The sequence below is a fragment of the Papilio xuthus genome, unplaced genomic scaffold (genome assembly GCF_000836235.2).
Source record: "Papilio xuthus unplaced genomic scaffold, Pxut_1.1 DF826776.1, whole genome shotgun sequence".
NCBI lineage: Eukaryota > Metazoa > Arthropoda > Insecta > Lepidoptera > Papilionidae > Papilio > Papilio xuthus.
This window is the reverse complement of record NW_013531873.1, coordinates 566,848-587,607: the sequence shown is the minus strand read 5'-3', so window position 1 is coordinate 587,607 and position 20,760 is coordinate 566,848. Positions and strand designations below refer to the sequence as shown.

Below are 20,760 nucleotides of genomic sequence, written 5' to 3'. Positions count from 1 at the left end.
AATAATTTTATTTTAAACGTCATTTTGACATTGACATTAACTTTTTTTGTCTGTGACGACTTTTATTTTCAGCCAGTGTTTTATTGAATGTTCAGTTTAGAATTATTATGTTATAGTTAAAATAAGTCGAATTATTCTTTTTATTCTCTTTTTTGTTTTCATTCAGTTATTCAGAATAAATATTAAGACGTAATCTTTAAGTAATAAGTTTGAGTTTTCGCCGTCGATACAACCAATAAAACATATTGTCATCTCACTTTTCTCTATGCAAATGAAAGAGATGACTATGTTTTTGTTAGTGTGTCGACAGTATTAACTGAATAAATCCAGCTCCGAGCTGTGTGTACGCTAGTAATAAATAAAATCTTTGTAAAATATACAATATTCTTCTTATATCTTATATATTTTAGTTATTAGTGGAGTTTTCCCGCCAAAATATAGAACAATATTAATATTGTGATAGTTTTAGTGACATTTTGAAAGCTTTTAAATGTATCGCCATATATAATCGTATTTTAGCGTAATTATAAGGATAAAAGCCAATGTAATATGGTGAGTTCATTTGTTTTATTATTTTTACTCTTATTTTAATGTCTCATATAATTTTAATATACTTTTTTTTCTTAAAATTAATTTATTAAATAGTTTGAAAAATTGTGTGTTATTTTTTAAATAGTTTAAACTTTATTTAAACATTATATTTGTGATATATTTTTGCTAATATATATGTTAATAAAATGTGGGTATATGAACTAAATCGTCTTTCATTTCATGGACAATTTACTTGATTGAATGTCAATTGTTTCCGGTATTCATCTCTTTTACTCTTCAGTATACTGTCTCTTTCTAATATTTTTGTTCACTAGATTGGCAGCACTGATTTTAAAGCGCGGCAGTTCGAGCGTTGCGGTTTGTAACGGTTTTTATTTTATATGAAATTTTTATTTTTTTAAGAATAGAATTTAATTAAAAGAAGCAATGATATTAAAAAACTTGTAGGATTATATAATTTTTATTTAAACAAGGTTTTGTTTTCGCCAATGTTTTACAGCGCCATCTTTATCCTTTGAAAGCAAACGCGTAACCTCCGCCGAACGAATGAGGTCTATGTTCCATTAGCTCGTTGTCTCGGTACTGAAATAAAGAAATTTTACTAATATTATATGTGCGATTGTTTAAAACCGTGGTTCCCAAACTTATTTTGTCTACTGCCCACTTTGAGAATAAATATTTTTTAGCGCCCCCCATATTTTCACATATTTAAAAACCACTATAACTTCAAATTAAATTAATTATTGTGACCTATATATGTATATTAACGGAGAATTGTAAAGGAAACTTTTACTATACCCCGCAACTTGAGACCTGCAGCGCCCACAAGGGGGCGTTATCACACACTTTGCGAAAGACTGGTTTAGATGGATGTTTGTTAGAAGGTATCTTCAGAACTGCTGCATAATTGAAATTTGACATACAGAACATAGTCTGGAAGAACACTTAGGCTACTAAGTTTTCTTTTAATTCTCCGCGGACAGACACGGGCGACCGCAGTTTTTCAAATGAGGTTATGAGGTTAAAAAAAAGAAATTTAAAAAATTCTATTATAATACCTACATGGCCATCCTGATTATCTGACTTCCAATTCTGATTGTAGTACTGTCCACCAGCTCCTTGACTGCCACTGGCAGCCTGTTTAATAAATTAAATAAAGTTTTTTTTTTCAATAATAGATGGCGTTGTAACTAAGTCAATAACCGTTTTAAAAACGACTACTTTTCAACTAATCGAAGTAAGCCGGAACGCTTCAGAAAGAGACAAACTTATGTCAAATATATACGTTTGTCTCGCTCTAAAGCGATTACCGAGCGTTGTTCTTACGATTTTTCTTAACTTACTAATATTATAAATGCGAATGTTTAGATGGATGTTTATTTGAATATCTCCAGAACGGCGGAACGGATCTTGATGAAATTTGTCATACATATAGAACATAGTCTAGAACACATAGACTACTAATTAAGGTTTTTTTTTTAAATTACGGACGGGGTCGCGGGCACATAGTGTAGAAATGGTACACGTATAAATAGTCGCATGACGTTAGACTTGTTAGCTTAGTGGAAAAAGGATCTTATACTATTAAAACTCTTTTCAGGTTTGCTTTCTAAATGTATACAAACTCGTGACGTCATCAGATGAGCGTACCTGATTCTGTGGAGTCCAGTCCTGGCTGGTCTCTGGTCTTTGGGTATATTGCTGCTGATCGTACTGTTTTTGTTGCGCGTACGCATTTTGATAGTAGTTATCTGCGTCAATTTTAATATTAATGTACTATATCGGGGATAGACTAACTTGAGGTATATTAAGAAATTTATAGCTTACGGAGATTCAAGTCTTAACCCATGATAACATGGGTTTAGACTTGAATCTTCGTTTAAAATATAGTTATGTCTGTTTTGTCACAGATAATGAGAGGGATGACGATATGTTTTATACAGATATTTTGGTCTTAGAAACCAACTGTAAGGGAGTATTTCAGGGGTCGACAACTTTTTTATATTTATTATAGTAATTTCTAGCTTACTTATCATGGATTTCTGACCAAAATACCCGTTTAAAAGATTGTTAAAGATGACAGGAATGACTATACGTTTTATACAGATTTTCGTCTCAGAAACCTACGGTTAAGATTGATTTTTTTATTAAATATGCAACGTGAAGTTAAATTGCCAATATTAAAAAAGATATTTAAGGATTCATACAAAAATGGCCTTTTTTTGTTTTACACTGAATTCGATTTTTATTTGAGAATTACCTGGTTGCTGCGGTTGAGGACTCTGGGGTAGATGACTGCCTTCTAAAATCTGTAACCATTAAAGTAGGAATATTAAAAATAAATTTTGACATAAAAAAAATCAAATTCCTCTGACAAATCCTAAAATATCCAACGTGTTTTATAGACGTATTTATCACTATTTAGCAATTAAAAAAATCAATACCAAGTGATTCCTTGTGTTCCTTACCTGGAATCCTTCCTTTCCAGCTCTATACTTGAGTTTGACAAGCTGTCCGGAAGGATCCTTGTATTGGTAGGCGCCGACACGAGACCCGTCTGGTTCTATCACCTCGCCGGCCGCCAGACCGTTGTCTGACGCGTACTCGAATCTAAAACTGCCATCTATTGATAGGAATAAATAATTAATAAGCGCCATCTATTGTTGATAAAAAATTGTAGTACCAATAGTCTTGATGGGATTACAGATCTAACTGCTTCAAGCAAAAAACTTTAAAAGTAATCTATGTGTTCTTCCAGACTATGTTCTAAATCTATGCCAAATTTCATCAAGATCCGTTCAGCCGTTTCGGAGATATCTTCAAACAAACATCCATAAAAACCAGTGGTTCCCAAACTTATTTTTTCTACTGCCCACTTTGAGAATAAATATTTTTTTAGCGCCCCCCATATTAGAGTTTAAGCTATCTTTTAATTCATATTAGTTGATGTTCACAAGTTGTTGTTGAGAGTCGAGAGCTCATGCAGTCGTTGTCTAAGAGGCCTCCTATCTAAATAAAATTACAAATCACCCCCCACGCCTCTACACAACGCCCCCATTTTCTTTCTGGATCTCTTACCGCCCCCCTTGAGACCTGCAGCGCCCACAATGAGGCGTTATCGCCCACTTTGGGTAAGACTGATCTAAACATTCGCATTTATAATATTAGTAAGATTTATATTATTAGTTGCAACAAACTAAATTTCTACATTTTGTTGTTGACATTTTGAATTCCCGCGCGATTCTTCATTTATCTTTTTTCATAATTATAAAGGCAAAGGTTCTTAGTTGCCAGTATGCCAACTTTTTGGCAGAATGTTTAATTCTTCACTTAAAAAAAAGAAAACTATCAAAAATTTTGAAAAAGAGCCATCTAGTGATTAATAGAAATACTTCTAAGGATTTTAGGTTATAAATACTTGCTTAGAATTATCTTACCTGATGTCAGTGCTTGCTTATGATGTAATATAGAAGCTTGTTGTTCTTTGCGTACCCATTGGTCTGGTGCTGTAAATTATAACGTTATTTTACCAATTTTATTACCTAAATGACAAATGTAACATTTCTTAAAATCTGTTCAGTATTTTTTAACTTTTCCTGATTCTATTAAGTATTATCTTCAACAACTTCAACGCCTGTAACCCAAATAGGCAGAGACTACGGACGTATTTATTTACTAATATTTCTTGTACCTCCCCAATTAAGCCCTAGGCTTGTGCTAGGATATGGTTTACGAGCATCGAATGGCGGGATTCGAAGTTGGTCGGAAATCCATACCCTTAACCATTAGGCTATTGTCGATTCTACTTGTTATTTAACCAAGTTAAGATCATATTCAAGTATATTTGAGTACCTTTCCAATCATCGCTAGAAGGGCCTGGTCTCCAAGACTGTGGGTTGGAACTCTGCGGAGTGACGTCATTCTGAGCCGGTGTGAACGCAGCCTTATTGTAGGAATCTGTCTATAATATCATAAAATAAACACTAGCGCCATCTATTATTGAGTAGATAAAACTATTTTTGGATTTAAAAAAATAGAGTACCATAGTAAGTTGTAACATCTATCGTAAATCAGAGACATTAAGTGATTTTCATGCGAGTGCTCATTAGCCGTGAGTTTCTGACACCAAGTTCCTCGTTTTGAAACATATTGCCATCTCTATTTTATCGGAGATAATGACAGGGATGATGATATGTTTTATATAGAGATTTTAATCTCAGAAATCAAGTTAATATTGCTTTAAGTAACCGTTAAGAATGAGGTAATTCCATCTTAAGCGAAGCTTACTATTTTCTGATTCCTTATAACATCGCTCCAGGGCTGGTACACCGGTTGGAAAAGTTCTGTCGACTCGATCTGCGATGGTCGTAATGCGCGTGAAATAGCAATTAGCTTGTCCTGAACCCACTAACGAAACATTTATGTAAGATTTCAAAGTATATCGTTTTATACTCTTTGACGTTCTCAGCTTCTCTATGGCTCTCTTTCTCTCTTGTCCTTACGTCACCGTGTTTGTTTTAGCGTGCTTTTACATGCTTTTTAATTCAAAAATAAAGATTCAAAAATCGAATTTGAAACCTACAAAATAGTGCATTGGGTTAATATTTGTGTATTGGAGTAGTGTAAAGTTGGTTATTTCTTAATTAATATGCACAATAGGATGTTTTTAGATAGTCTTTTTAGATATCTTGGCGGCATTAACTTTGCGCGAGTCGCTACACAGAACATAATTTTACGTGTGTTGTGTCTTAGGGACGCACTGCGCAGCGCGTAGATGACCTTGAGACGCCTAGATTATATAAACCGTTGCATACATTAGTTAAAATGACACATTCATAATCAAAAACGTGTAGACGACAAGTATTATATTACGACTACATATTTCCCGCCTTTCCGATGTAATTAAAACCAATATTGTAGTTTGTTTGCACAAGAATCTATGAACGTGATAAAATCAATGACGAAAGATTATGAAAAAAAGAAAGCAGGACGAATTTCACCACAGACTCAATAATCACTGTAAAGCAATTAACCTCAAATAATTAACTGAAATCCGCGAGTGTCGGCCATCTTGTAATTGTCACACATGGCTAGTTCGCGCCAATTTTGTTTTGACATATCTATTACATTAACAACCCAGTTTTTCAATTATTTTCGTGTGTAAGTTATCTGTTTTTGTTAACCAATATATTTTAAACTATTGCATTATAATTGAGCAGGTCGCAGGATATATTGAGAAATAATTTTTAGTTTTTTTAATGGCTTTGTAACGGATGCAAAAATAATTTTGAAAGAAAACTTCTAATTTATTGCATATCAAATTTGTTTTAATTGACATGAAATTAAATGGTATGTTTTTAATTTAGAAATATTTTGTACAAATGACTTATTATCACGCTTTTTATTGTTTTTGCATAAATCGAGATCGAGATAATAATATTTATCGTCTGAAATCGGCAACATAAATCTAAACACGGAAATCACACACCTCTATTAATAGACTGGCTATATCTCATAGTATTTTGTGCCTATTTGAGTGCCGCCATTTTGGCGCTGATGGTAACGGTTTGTAGCGGTGGTGCGGATTTGAACTAATATAGATAGAATTAACTGTCAAGTAACATCAACAGGCGCGTTTAAGAACGAAACAAAAGCAGTAATTTCCAAGCAATCGCCTATCCATTTATAGAGTTCGGTTTCGGTAAGGCTCAAGGTCATTTTTATTACAAATACTATAATAAGTTTCTAAACGTAAATTAATTGATGAATTTATATTTACCTGTTTAAATGTCTGCGGAGCGTAGTACTCACTATCCTCACCTCGTATCACTGAGGCGAATGTCACTAAACTTAAACATATGAACTGAAAATAAAATAATACATAATCGAAAACAAAACTTTCCTCTACACTTAAAAAGAAAAAAAAGAAACTGTTTTTTAATCTGTAGCTATATATAAATATGAAACGGTGAACTGTTGAGTTGCTTGACAACTAATTTGACAGCTAACAGTTCATAGCTGGCGACTCGCAGCTCAAAATGAAAATCATAATGTCTATGCAAGTAAAAATTGAATTAATTTGTTAGTTTACTGATCTGGTTCACATATGTGAACCGTTAGCTCATCTCTAGGTTATCAATGTTCGTTGAATTAGGGAAGGTTTCGAATCATAGCAATGCAATGGATAAGCCCCCTAATTAAGTCAATTTCTCGAAGTATTTATTATTTATTTAAATAAGTTTATGTATTATAACAAATTGAATGAAACTCACCCACATTGTGTGTGTTTGATGTACAATCTAACAATGTACGTTGTTAATTAAACTGGGGCCTATATAATACTTTACGTAAGAATTCAATGGACCGAATATAAACTGGTCAGAGTATATTTCAGTCAATTACAACAGATAAAATTTATAAATGAAAATATTCCATTAATTACACGAATGTGAAGGGTAATTGTTTTTGCGGTCACCTGAAATCGATGATATAGCGAAGTGACCGTTGCCCATAGACATACGCAATTGTATATGCGTTGCCTACCTTTAATCAACGGAGGAGAGGATGCCCAGAAAGAAAACATATTCCCTTCCCATGCATCCTCTCATCCGAAAAGTCAACTTACACTTCCCATCCTTTCCTTATAAGAAAAAGGGTGGGAAGGGAAAGAGGACTAAATTAGGCCTCCGGTATGCACACTCATCAGCGTGTAGTTGGAATTGCTTCCACTTGAGGCGTGTCTTCTATATAGTCGTGGTATATCACCGGGCGAGCCGGGCCAATTCGTGCGAAGATGTTAAAGCGGGCTCTACCACTGTGAAGTGGGTAATGTTTGCCGAGTGCCATCATTAACGTAACCAGACGTCCGTTTTGAACGGGACTGTCCCTTTTTATAGTTACAAGTCCAAGTTGTAGTATAATGAAGGTAGTTATTGGAAAGTAATAAATCAGTTGGCATCCGACCGCAGTGTTTTATTGACGCATCTTACACTGGCGACGAGGCGGGTTATTGTTTTTACGCGTGCGTGATAATTACTAAAGTGCTAATATGCCTTTCGGTAAAATCGAACCGTTTGATTTGTTTTCCGGACAATGGACGACATATGTACGACGTGTAGAACAATTTATATTTCTAAATGACATAAAGGAGACGCATCGGGTCGCCACGTTGGTGACCTTGGTAGGCGACCGGACATATAATTTGATGTGTGACTTGTGTGCACCAGATAGACCGGAGGATAAAACGTTCGAACAGTTAGTGCATATTGTAAAAAGCCACGTAGAACCGCAACGTTCGGTGTACGCCGAAAGGGAGATGTTTCGACAACGGCGACAAAAGGCAGAAGAAAGCATCGGCGATTTTTTGCAACAATTAAAACATTTGGCTTCGTCATGCAATTTTGCACAAAATTTAGAAGAAAACTTATGTGAGCAATTTGTCACGGGCTTGAGGAGCACGGAAATTAAATCACGATTGCTATTTGATGCGAAATTAACCTACAAACGGGCGGTGGAGCTAGCTCTAAATTTGGAAGCCACGGAGAAGCGTGGAGCGGGTGAGCGGCCGCGTCAGCGTGAGCGGTGCTGCGCGCTCCGGGGACCTCGGCGACAGCGTGGCGGCGGCGGCGACAGCGGCGGCGGCGGTCAGCGCGGTCGTAAGCGACGGCTTTTCACAGGCGGGCGGCGAGCCGCTGCATGCGCTGCGCGGCGGGCCGGCCGCGGCGGCGCGACCGTCTGCGGCACAGCAGCCGTGTTGGAGATGTGGTAAACCACATCGTGCAGATGATGAAAAGGCTTTTTATGTTAGGCGCTCAGATTTATATATTGATCATGGTTGTATTTTGTATAAATATCGTCTGGTGATTCCGCAAATATTACAGAAACGCGTGTTGTTAGAAATTCACGACGGTCATTTAGGCATTGTAAAAATGAAGTCCATCGCTAGGAATTATGTCTATTGGCCGGCACTCGATAAAGACATCGAATTGGTCGGGAACAAGTGCGAGGCGTGTCGCAGCGTACGCGACGCCCCCCCGCGCGCCACACTGCATCCTTGGGAGTTTCCCGCAGCGCCCTGGCAGCGACTGCTCGCTGACTTTGCTCAGTTGCACAGCAAGTATTATATCATCGTAGTGGATGCTCATAGTAAGTGGCTCGAGGCGGAGGAGATACGTAGTACATCGGCCTATCACACCATAAAGTTTTTGAGAAGTTTATTTGCGAGGTTCGGCCTACCGGATAAGCTCGTAACGGATAACGGACCTCCGTTTCAAAGTGCGGAATTTAGAGAATTTTGTGATAGAAACATGATACGCCACATAACCTCTTCACCCTATAGACCGCAAGGTAACGGCGCAGCCGAAAATTGTGTAAAAATAGTAAAAAAAAACTATTAAGAAAGCCGTTATAGAAGGTAGGGACATACACACTAGTTTATATCGGTTCCTAATGCAGTATAGAAATTGTGAGCATGCAACGACAGGCGTGGCGCCCGCAGTGGCGCTCCTCGGACATCGCTTGCGGAACAGACTGGACGCGATGCGCCCGAGCACCGCAAAAATAGTCGAGGAAGTGCAGGATAAACAAATACGCAACTCCTCGGGACTAGCTAGGAACTTTAATGTAGGGGATAAAATATTATCGAGAAATTATTCAACGAATAGTCAGAAGTGGGTCGAAGGGAAAATTTTACAACAAACCGGTCCGGTGTCTTATAAAATTATAAATAATGATGGGGGGGTGCACCGACGACACACGGACCAGATTTTACCTCTCGGCAACAATAGGTTTTCATGGGACATAGTAAACGAATCGGATAATTATAGCAACATTGATGAGTACGTCAACACGAGACCGCGAAATAGAAATAACGATTATGAAGGTGTTACTTTAGATATTGATTACGATGCGTACACGGAGGCACAGCCGCAGCCCGACAATTACGCGGACACTGCGTCTGTGCCGGCCACTGAGACGGCGGAGCCAGTAGAGGCTCAGGGTAGCACCTTGGTGGTTCCCGGAAGTTCCAACCAGGTGAGCACATTATCCGGAGAATTGAATGAGAGAACTAAAAGAGCACTTCGTCGCGAATGGCGAAGGAAACAGATGGAGTAAAGTTAAAAAAAAAAAAAAAAGTTTTAGGCACTTTAATTTAGTCACATTCTTGTTCCATTTTTTTTTCTGTTTGATTTTATTTATTATATAAATTAGCAAAAAGAAAATATATATGGATATTAATATAAAGAAAACTTGAATGTTGTAAAGGGAAAAATTAATTTTACTTGGTGGAGGGAAAAAGAGTAGATGCAAGTTTAAACATGTCAAAAAAAAAATATATATATATATATATATTTATATATATTAAGTGAAAAGCTAATTTAGTTTAAATGTTATCAAAATGTTATTAATTAGGGGAGAGATGTGTAGTATAATGAAGGTAGTTATTGGAAAGTAATAAATCAGTTGGCATCCGACCGCAGTGTTTTATTGACGCATCTTACACAAGTGTCCCCGAAAAGAATGCTGGGACGTTCAATTCAAACTGTGAGAAAATTTAAACGATGTGTGAAGGCGAGAGAACCCAGCTCAAATTTTAGTTCAGACCACGTTGTTAATATAAAAAAAACCGTGTTCACAGGTTATTTTTACAATCAGCACTAGATATTATTCATACCCAGGTTAAAGCAAAGTTGTTTCTCTGATAAATATAGTTAAACTTTTCGGCTATATATATTTATAATTTTTTATTAAACTGATATAAAAACGGCTAAACACTGACGTATATTCGTCCGGTGACACCGACTAGATTCGAGCCCATCGGGGGCCCTTCATCAGGATGAGTGGTACTGGTATTATTTCGCGGACGCGGCCCTCAGCTCACTGGACAGTGCCACCGGACGAATTTACGTAAGTGTTTAGCCGTTTTTATATCAGTTTATTATAATGTCTAACAAAAGTTTGAATAATTTAAAGTTTTATTACTCTAAATATCCCAATGTCCCATTTAGAGTTAAAAAATAAACGGTCACATTAACTATCCTATGATTCTATTAAGATATGCGTCCCTTAGCGCCCGAGCCCTTAAGCCTAATTTTAATCTCCATTCCCTTCTTGTGGATGCGTAAAATAAAACTCTTTGTTAATCTTTCTATGTCAAATTACTTTCCGTTTATAGCAAAGTCTTTTAATCGTAGGTAAAGGTCAGTATAATAAAACATACAACAAAAGAAATCATTTATTTTGACAAGTAATCAGAGACCCATGGTGACATGTCACTCGTGTATTTAATGGGAGGAATATCGTAAGGCAGAATTAGTCTGTTTGTTGCGTTCCTGTCTATTGGAAATAAATCTTGATTTATCTGGAAAAAATATACAGACGAATTGATAACCTCCTTTTTGATGTCGACTATAAATACTGTTAACTTCAAATTACATAGTGAAATTTGACAGCTAAATTTCTGTTCAAAATTAGTCAGTTTAGAAACTGTTTAGAGAATTAATTTTATAGTCAAAATTAGTTGAGTTTTGTACGAACTTTTAAATTCGTTAATGACAGATAAAAGACGCCATATTGATTTGTGAACATAACCTAAATCTTATTAACCATTAATCTTGTTATTTTATAATATAATAAAGGAAAATAATTACAAAAAAATAAATATTTATAATCTATGGTTTTTGGAATGTTGTATATATGCAAGTGCGCAAATTATCTTTATATATATAATACTTCTGTGAGTGTGTATGTCACTGAACTTATCTCAAACGACTGGAGCGATTTTGATGAAATTTTTTGTGTGTGTTCAAGGGGATCTGGGAATGGTTTAGATTCACAATTTTCATCAAATATTAACTTCATATTAATTTATTCAAATTAAAGACGTTTAGACAGGACAACGACTGTCGGGTCCGCTAGTATACATATAAATATGAAAGTTTGCATGGATGTATGTTTATTAATATCTTAATACAGAAAGACTGAACAGATCTAGATGAAATTTGACACATAGACGTAGATTACTGTTTGGAATAACGCGTATAGTGTGTCTATTTAAGACAGATTAGTTTGACATTTCTAGATATGGGTTGAGTGAAAACGATTTTCGATGTCTGTTCTCATAGAACTTGCAATCGAAAATTACGAGGTATTGTTTTTAAATTATAATATATATAAAATTGTTTCTTTCTATTCCTACTTTATCCTTCATAACTATATAAAGAAATAAGACATTAAACCAAAAATTGCTGAGTTGACGAACAAAAAGATTTTTTTTAAAATTAATTGTGCGATAAATAGTTAAATAATTATAATAAATTCAAAAATGTATAAAATAACTAAATCACATTACTCATTTGTTGGATTAATTTTATAACAGAAGAGATATTCTCGATAGTTCGTTACTATGACAACCGTACATTAAGTACAACATTAATTCTCATACAAAATTAATTAGATATTTTATACACAAGTCACTTGTCTAACTTATCTATCTTAAATACGACACACTATAGATGAAATTTGACACATAGCCATAGATATTACAGTTTGGAATTACGCATACTCTAAATTAGTTTTTTTTTAGATCATTGCTTGATAGTTAGTTCTACTTACGATAAACTTTGGCAGAAATAAAACTCCCGCTTCATAACTCATGATCCTCAACGCACGATTGCCTTTATTCAGCGTACCCCATGCGGCTTTACTGACATTCGCTGACGTCAGTAGAAAGTAAGCCGCCATTTTGTTGTCCGGTGACACACGAGTGTAAGATTTTATATGCGGCATTGCTTTATTACGATAATTAGATTTAGCTTGCCATTGACTGAAAATAATTAAAGCTATCACGAAAACATATATTTGTACAGTCAGAGCCATTCGCGGTGTTTTTTTTATATCATAAGGTGGCAAACGAGTGAGCGGTCACCTGAAATAGCTGAAATAGCAAAGTGACCGTTGCCCATAGACATACGCAATTGCATATGCGTTGCCTACCTTTAATCGACTGAGGAGAGGATGCACAGAAAGAAAATCTTCCCTTTCCATGCATCATCTCATCAGGAAAGTCCACTTCACTTCCTATCCTTTCCTTATAAGAAAAAGTTAGGAAAGGGAAAGAGGACTAAATTAGACCTCCGGGACGCACACTCATCAGACTGTACGCGTGTCTTCTGTATGGTCGTGGTATATCACCGGACGAGCCGGGACAATTCGTGCGAACATGTTAAAGCTCGCTCTACCACTGTTAACTTCTTCTTTCACATTTAAGAAAATGAGGGCTGGATTAAGACCTGGAGTGACTCATGGCTGGCTTAAGCCCGTGACTTATATTAGGTGATAAAGAACGATATATAAAATTGATAACTCACTATAAGAAGTTATTTAGCCAGGGTTGCTTTGAGTGAACTTCAGCGGCGTATGGAAGGCAGCCACCTCCAAGTAAGTCGTCATGAGACTGCTTTACATTCTCTAATGACAATAGTATAAGACATAGACTAAACCGTAGAAAAAACCATATCTTACTAAATAGATTAATAAAACTTTCAAATACTTAATACATCAGAAGATTTGTATCCAAATTAACGATAAATGGTAACTTAAGTCTAATTTAATTTCTTAGTTATGTGCAATTTTATTATGTTAGTTATTGTTTCTTGGTCTAATCTGTATTACCTATAACATAATAAAAACTTTTCTTTCTTTCTTCTTTCTTTCTTTAGTTACATTTTTATTTTACTTGTAGTTTTTTATGTGAATTCAATAAAATATGAAACTGTACAAAGGCAAATGTACTAATACATAAGATCAGACATTTAAAATCTTTTATAGTAGAAAACCCTATCAAATTCTTGCTGGTTTCTCTACTTCTGAACCATTTCTTCAACTTATGAACCATTAAGGTTATTTCCTACCAGTAGACCATAGTTGTACCAGGACCACTGACAAAATCTTAGACTGTACTTTTAGCAACTTACCTAACGAAGGATATATGAGCTTCAGTTCTGCAGGCGTACTCAGCATTTGTGGCTGGTCTTTTATCTTCGTAAAGTGATGCAGGAAATCTCCCGTCAGCCATAACTAGTTGAATCACATAAATTAACATAATATTAAATACAGTCTAATTAAATATGCGAGGATTTTAGGGATATTTTTCTCTGTTATAAAGATTCCTTTATAATCCAAGTTTCTCAGTTATAGAGGTTTCTTAGGAGGCTTATCCATGTTCCAAGCTTAAGTTATAGAATAACATTGAGTTTGGCAGGGGAGGGGACATATAAGGCGGAATACTCTTAAGTAAACTGTAAGTTGGGATATTTTTCTTTTAAAGGTTTCTCCCTAACCAGAGATTCGCGTTTATCCAGATCTGAATTTGACAGGGGAAGGGACGTACAAGGCGAATATTCTTCCTGTACATTCCTCTGTCTCTTAAAGGTAGACAAATACATTAAACTTGTTACATAATACTACATTTCGCTATTTTAGCGAATTTAAGTAGCTAAAAAAAGAGTATTTTCATCTTATGCCATAAGAAACTTTGGACACAATCTTTTAAACAGTTAAATTATTTTTCTTGTTTATTTAGTAAATATCAAACTACTGTTAGGAAGAAAATCCGGCACAGTGCCGGTGTATCGCAACACTACCTTTACTAAGATATCAAAGTTTATGTCCCCTCACTAATCATTCTGACACTTGACTTTGTAACTAAAGCCATTCGCGACAAATGATTCTATATCTAAAAGTACATACCTTTGGTTCTTTCCCATATGACCCTAAACTACTGGCTTGTGCTATTAATGGCCACTTCGTATTCTCTGCAGGCGGTACACAACAATGCTGTCGGAGTAACGCACCAGTACGAGTCATACCCCATTCTGTATCGAAATGGGAACCAGGAACTGATGCCACTAAGAATACGCTAAGGAAATGGATTAATGTTAGTGTTTGGTACTACTGCACCGACGGCGGGGCAGCAGTGCGGAGGACAACCTTACAGACCCCACCCTCCGCCCCGCGCGCCCTTCATCTCTGCATCTACCAGTTGCGCCACGACATCCATATCAAATCATATTTGCTTTCATAATCATTTTGCATTACAATCATCCGCCACAACCAGTCTTTCATAACATCATCATACTGTCTACTCGCTCAACATATGGTCCTTCGAGCCGGATATGAACCAGCGACCTATGGATATAGTTAGAAAAACAAAATATTTAAGTTTGAAAAGCGACTGCTTAACATAGACATCTGTGATGCAGATGCGTTGCCTACTTTTAATACGGAGGAGACGCACAGAAAGATATCTTCCCTTCCTGTGAGTACCCTATTCCATCAAATTAAGTTCCCCTTCCCATCCTTATAAGATAAGGATGGAATAATTAAGTTTGTAAATACAAGATTTTATTATGTTCTTTTTAATTAGAGCTAAGTGTTCAAACATCAAGATGAGTTCAAGACGATTCAAACGAATCCAAACTCGATAAAGTTATGTAGTTTCATTGCGTACTTCCTAGACCACCTTCCATTTCCATCATCAGATCAACACCATGTCATCATATTACATTGTCACATAATTTACATATGTATGTGAAATTTCAACACAATTAGTAATCGAGAAGTGGATTAATTTGCAAAACTTGATGACAAACATTGGAAGAAAACCAAATAAAAGCTTGTAACAAAATAAAGGAACATACCCATACTACGTGACCTATTTTTTTAGTTTTTTCGACCCCTCTCTCCCCTCGGTGACCACTCGTAGTACATGCCAAGACCCTCCCCACTTTAGTTTTTACGTAGTAATTCATAATTATGATTTTTAATCATTTCACAGGCAAAAATTGCAAAAAAAAATTGGCTCATACTCTTCTTTATAGCATAAGATTGCATGCATACTTAAATTACTATTGAATTATGTATTATGAAAAAAAAACAAGTAACGACTATATGACTACAATCTGAGCCCCCCCCCGCTCCTGTGACTGAGCGTAGTATTCTAATGACTCCCCTTCCCCCTAAACGGGTCACGTAGTATGAGTATGTTCCCTAACATAGAGATGAAAATGGAAAAATACTTACTTAATATGACTAAAGTCACATCTTTTCACCCAATCTACGTAATAACTGAGTTGTGGCATTTGATAGTGATGTAAATATCTTAGTAAAGACCTCTTGAACAGGGTAGGGGACTCCTCATCGTGGGGCATAGACTCTGCCGAAAGCGGGGGACATTGTGGACTGAACCATAGCCTTGAAATAATATAATCTATGGTTAAAGTTTTATTTTCTGTCTCTATAAGAAGCTGTTACAATTTTTTTTTGTCAAAATTCTTTCAACAATTCAAAGATTCTATTGAAATCATCATCATCATCAGCTCACTATACATCCCCATCGAAGGGGCTCGGAGCCTACCCTAAGTTAAGGGTGATTAGGCCATAGTCAACCACGCTGGCCCAGTGCAGTGACTTCACACATATCTTTGAACTTCTCAGATATGTGCATCACCATTTTCCTTCATCATAACGTCGGATAAATGTACATATGTAAATCGGAAATGGAAAAACACATTGGTACATGACGGGATTCGAACCCAGGACCTGTAGATTGCAAGTCAAGTGCTTGACACCTAAACCACCGACGCAAATCAATATAATGGATACAAAATATATTATAATTTCAATAAGTAGCTTTAGTTGTAAGAAGATATAAAGTCACGGGATAAAGATAGCATAGATTCATAATAATATTATAAATGCGAATGTTTAGATGTATGTTAGAAGATATCTCCAGAACGACTGAACAGATCTTGATGAAATTTGTCATACATATAGAACATAGTCTGGAAGAACATATAGACTAATAATTAAGTTTTTTTTTTATTTTACGCGGATAGAATAGCAAGGGACAGCTAGTTGTATATGTAATTACAATGATGTAAAATAGATAAATATAAACAAAATAATCTTACCCCTGAGTCCTATTTTCCCAATCGTCAATATATAAATTAGCAGTAGACACGACAACTCTTAGAGAACCGTCTTCATAACATAATAACATCATTTTCCTTAAAAGAAATACATAAAGTTTTTATTTTTGTTGCTTATATTAAAACTTTGTGATATCAAAAATCGCTAATTTTTTAGTAATTTTCAAAGCATTGCCTTTATAAATAATCTTAAATATATAAAAAAAAATGCGTATAAAGGAACACGGAACGGAGCTGTCAAAAAGTGAAAAACCAACCATAGACTACTTTTGACTTTTTACACGATTAGTAAGAGGAAAGTTTTTACTTGTAACCTAAATTTGTATTCCTTGGAGTGTCATAAAGATTTTTTTATTTTTTTTGTTAAAAAATTGTGTTTAAAATATCTCACGTGTGATGTTTTCCAAACGGTGTGGCCATAGACACATAATGTGCGTCTACATTCGGTTTTTTCTTGTTTAGTGACTTCATATCTGCGCAGTCGTCGCCATAGAGTATTGTTAACTTTTTACCACTAAACATATGTCATAAATTTAACATAGAATAAGAATACTACTAATATTATAAATGCGAATGTTTAGATGGATGTTTGAAGATATCTCTGGAAGGACTGAACGGATCTCGACGAAATTTGTCATACATATAGAACATAGTCTGGAAGAACGGACAGAGTTGCGGGGAACAGTATTTATTATAATTTGAGGGTTGTATGCTAGTTTATAAATTTCATAGTTAAGTATAATATGTCATCCCTGTCCATGTGTTTAAAAAAACAGATATAAAATTACTTTTGCGAGGATTTTCAGTAATAGAATCTCTTTTGAATTACACTAAACTATTTGCACGTAACTTATTAACACGTAATTGTAGCAAAAAAAAATCAATTTTTTTTGTTTTTTTTTTAAATAATAAGATGGCAAACGAGTGAGCCACCTGAAATCGCTGAAATAGCGAAGTGACCGTTGCCCATAGACATACGCAATTGCATATGCGTTGCCTACCTTTAATCGACAGGAGAGAGGATGCGCAGCAAGAAAAAATATTTTCCCTTTCCATGCATCCTCTCATCTTTTGTGATTTTTTTTCCTAAAAAAAGTAGTCATCTACATTGTCTAATCAATATTAACTTCAACAACAACACCACCGACGCTTTAGTATCAACATCGTCGACGACGCCGGCGCACCCCGCGCCCCCCGCCCCCTCAAGACGTGCCCTAAGAGCGCAAGCGCGCAGTGAGCTGAGGGCCACGTCCGCGTAATAATACCAGTACCACTCATCCTGATGAAGGGTCTGCGATGTGCTTGAAACTAGTCGGTGCCACCGGACGTATATACGTCAGTGTTTAGCCGTGTTTATATATCAGTTTAATATCTCACCTGTACCCAGCAAAATAATACTGAGCGAGTAACCATCCAGGTTCTACCATGAAATTTATTTGTAAAGAACATTTCAATTCACCCAAACTTCGATCTAATATTTCTGCAAGAAATATTCGGTATTTTTTTTTAAGAAAATTTTCTAAAACAAAACTAAAATTTTTTTGTGAAAAAATTTTGACACTAAACATACTAATGTACAATATATTTGCTAGAAACTTTGATTTTTTTTTTTAATTTTACATTTTTTAATACTGATAAAGCACACATATTTAAAAAAGAAACATAGAAAATAACTGTCCTTTAGTGATTGCAGTATTGAAAAAAAAATTAGTAAGTATTTAAAAAAATGAAAAAATCCTAATTTTGTCTAGTCGATATTGTTTTCTGGTAATCTTACCTAGAAATGTAATAGAATTTGTCTGTCTGTGTGTCTCTTTGGAATCAGTTATAGTTGTATAAAAGATATGGTATGGGGCGCTAGCAGCATGCTTCGCTGCCATGCCACCCGGTGGTATCACCACTTTCAAAAACTGTTCAGGACGACGTGTAGGCTCTATTATAGGTTTATATTCACCTAAAATACAGTATATAAGGCTTTAAATCAATTAAAATCAGATATTGGTTACACTTTTCAACTGTTGACTATATCTTACTAATATTATGGCAAATGGATGGATGGATGTTTGTTTGAAGGTATCTCCAAAACAGCTAAACAGATCTTAATGAAATCTGTCATACATATAGAACATAGTCTGGAAGAACGCATAGGCTACTAATTATGTTTATAATTCAGTGCGGACAGAGATGCAGGCGACAGCTAGTTTCGACAAATTTTAGACATTATTAGTTAGAATCATTTAGCGAGAATGGCTTTTATTACAAAGTCAAGTGTCAGAATGATTAGTGAGGGGACATAAACGTTGACATTTTAGTAAGGCTAGTGTTGCGATACACCGGCACTGTGTCGGATTTTCTACCTAACTGTAAATACATTGATGTTTTTATATTTAAACTTAAAAAAAACATACCTTTTATAATTGTTTGATTTACTGGTGATTTATTTTTCTCTCTCTTTTCAATTGCTGTGTCTTTTTCTGATTCATTTTCTTTATTTTTATTTAATTTATTTTTATCACTGGCAACACTTAACATATTTACATTTGTAGTACTATGACTCTGTTGTTTATCTTTATTTAAATCCTTTTCTTTAGTTTGTGTACTGTAAAGAAAATATTTTTTTTAATTTTTATCTTTAATAAGGCAAACTTCATGCATACAAAACATATTTTTGCGCCTTTACCTCTTTATATTTCTATGTCTTTGTGTTACTGACATTACAAAAAAAAACAAAAAAGCATTACAAAAAAAAAAACAAAAAATTTCTGCTTTAGAAAATAAATCACACAAACAGAGTACACAAAAACAATTAAAAATAATAAAATACTAATATAATTTTAGGTATGATTCTGTAATTTTTAAATTCCAAACTCAAAATTTATATTTTTACTCTTTAATTTACAACCAACGGCCAGCAAATGTGAAAGGAACTTACCTTGTACTTTCTTGTATAAAATTCTTTGACACTGTATAAAGTCCCTTTTCTATTATTATTTTAAGTTGATCTGATATCAAGATGCGTTGTGCTTGCATCGTTGATGGAATTGGATATTCACCTTCACCACTATAATTATCAAGTATGGATTCCACTGAAAAAAAATTGTTCATTAAATTTATGTTCCCTTTTTTATTCTCCTAGCACATTGCTGCTACATATTTTTACTCGAATTCATTATATAAAAGTTTAATGATAGATGAATAGCATTTTTACTGAAACTTTAACACCTACAAAGAATGTGACTGTTCATATAATCTTTATAGTTATTTTTATCTTATTAGCTGTGGTCCGCAATTCGGTTCGTGCGGAATATTAAAAAATCTTATAAGGAGCATATGTATTCTTCTAGACTATTCTACATCTGTGCCAAATTACATCAAGATCCATTGAGCAATTCCAGAGATACCTTTTAACAAACAATCATCCATCTAATCTTTTTCTTTTATAATATTAGTAAGATTTATTACTAACAGTGTGGATGACTGAATTCCCGGAAATGTGCCGGGTTTAGTCTGTAGCATCTTTCTCCGTAAGAGCATTCTGCTTTAACTCTTTTTGCTGCAATATTGCCTGGAAATTATTAAAAAAGTATTTATATTCACGTAAAACGATTATTTTACTAAAAGAACTTTCTCAAGTATATTTTTAAAAGCAATAAAAAAAAATAGGGCAAAAGTATTTTAATCGCAAGTGTTCACGTACTTTCCATATTCTCATTTCGTTTATTTGAACTACTCATAACATCTGATAACACTTTAAACTTCTATAATATTCTAATAAATTAAAATTATTGTAAACGTAGGCAAAGAAAAACTTAATAAAATAAATATCGTTATTAATGTTTACAAAAATTAAATGACAATGACAAGTGGTGATGATAGCCGTTAAACCAAAAGCTACCATGAGAGTAGTTAAAAACTTCCGGGTTAATTTTAATTTTTGTTACTTTCTAAAAGTATTTTACGAGTAACATGATAACTGACAACTTTTATTATAACTATGTTGTTCTATTTCAGTTAATGAATGAGGTTTGCCAAACAAAAACAATTTTTTATTTCGTAATTTTAGTTAAATCTACAAGAAGGTTTGTCGTCATTTGGCAACACTCAAGCTGGCGATATTTTGTTTTTGACAATTTGACATTGACATTGCTTTTGTTTATGTTTGCAAACTTATTTCAAAAATTTCTTAATTTGAGTATTTATAGACGAATCTTTGGATTAA

At 34.7% G+C, this 20,760-nt stretch overlaps 2 protein-coding genes across 2 annotated transcripts; both read right to left on the bottom strand.

Annotated features, from left to right (window-relative positions):
• Positions 1–1,000: 1,000 nt before the first annotated feature.
• CPR48 (cuticular protein RR-1 motif 48) lies at positions 1,001–7,031 on the bottom strand. The gene is made up of 9 exons (XM_013318895.1): positions 6,825–7,031; positions 6,332–6,415; positions 4,405–4,513; positions 3,990–4,058; positions 3,021–3,175; positions 2,813–2,861; positions 2,203–2,303; positions 1,615–1,689; positions 1,001–1,134 (listed from the first exon to the last, which is right to left on the bottom strand). The coding sequence occupies exons 1-9, from the start codon at positions 6,828–6,830 to the stop codon at positions 1,060–1,062; spliced, it is 723 nt and encodes a 240-aa protein (XP_013174349.1). The 5' UTR covers positions 6,831–7,031; the 3' UTR covers positions 1,001–1,059.
• Positions 7,032–10,560: 3,529 nt separating this feature from the next.
• On the bottom strand, positions 10,561–20,363 carry gkt (tyrosyl-DNA phosphodiesterase glaikit). The gene is made up of 14 exons (XM_013318834.1): positions 20,239–20,363; positions 20,008–20,106; positions 19,474–19,627; positions 18,950–19,140; positions 18,319–18,495; positions 17,919–18,021; positions 16,933–17,055; positions 16,524–16,619; positions 15,634–15,804; positions 14,302–14,470; positions 13,527–13,629; positions 12,921–13,020; positions 12,166–12,376; positions 10,561–10,912 (listed from the first exon to the last, which is right to left on the bottom strand). The coding sequence occupies exons 1-14, from the start codon at positions 20,273–20,275 to the stop codon at positions 10,787–10,789; spliced, it is 1,860 nt and encodes a 619-aa protein (XP_013174288.1). The 5' UTR covers positions 20,276–20,363; the 3' UTR covers positions 10,561–10,786.
• Positions 20,364–20,760: the final 397 nt, after the last annotated feature.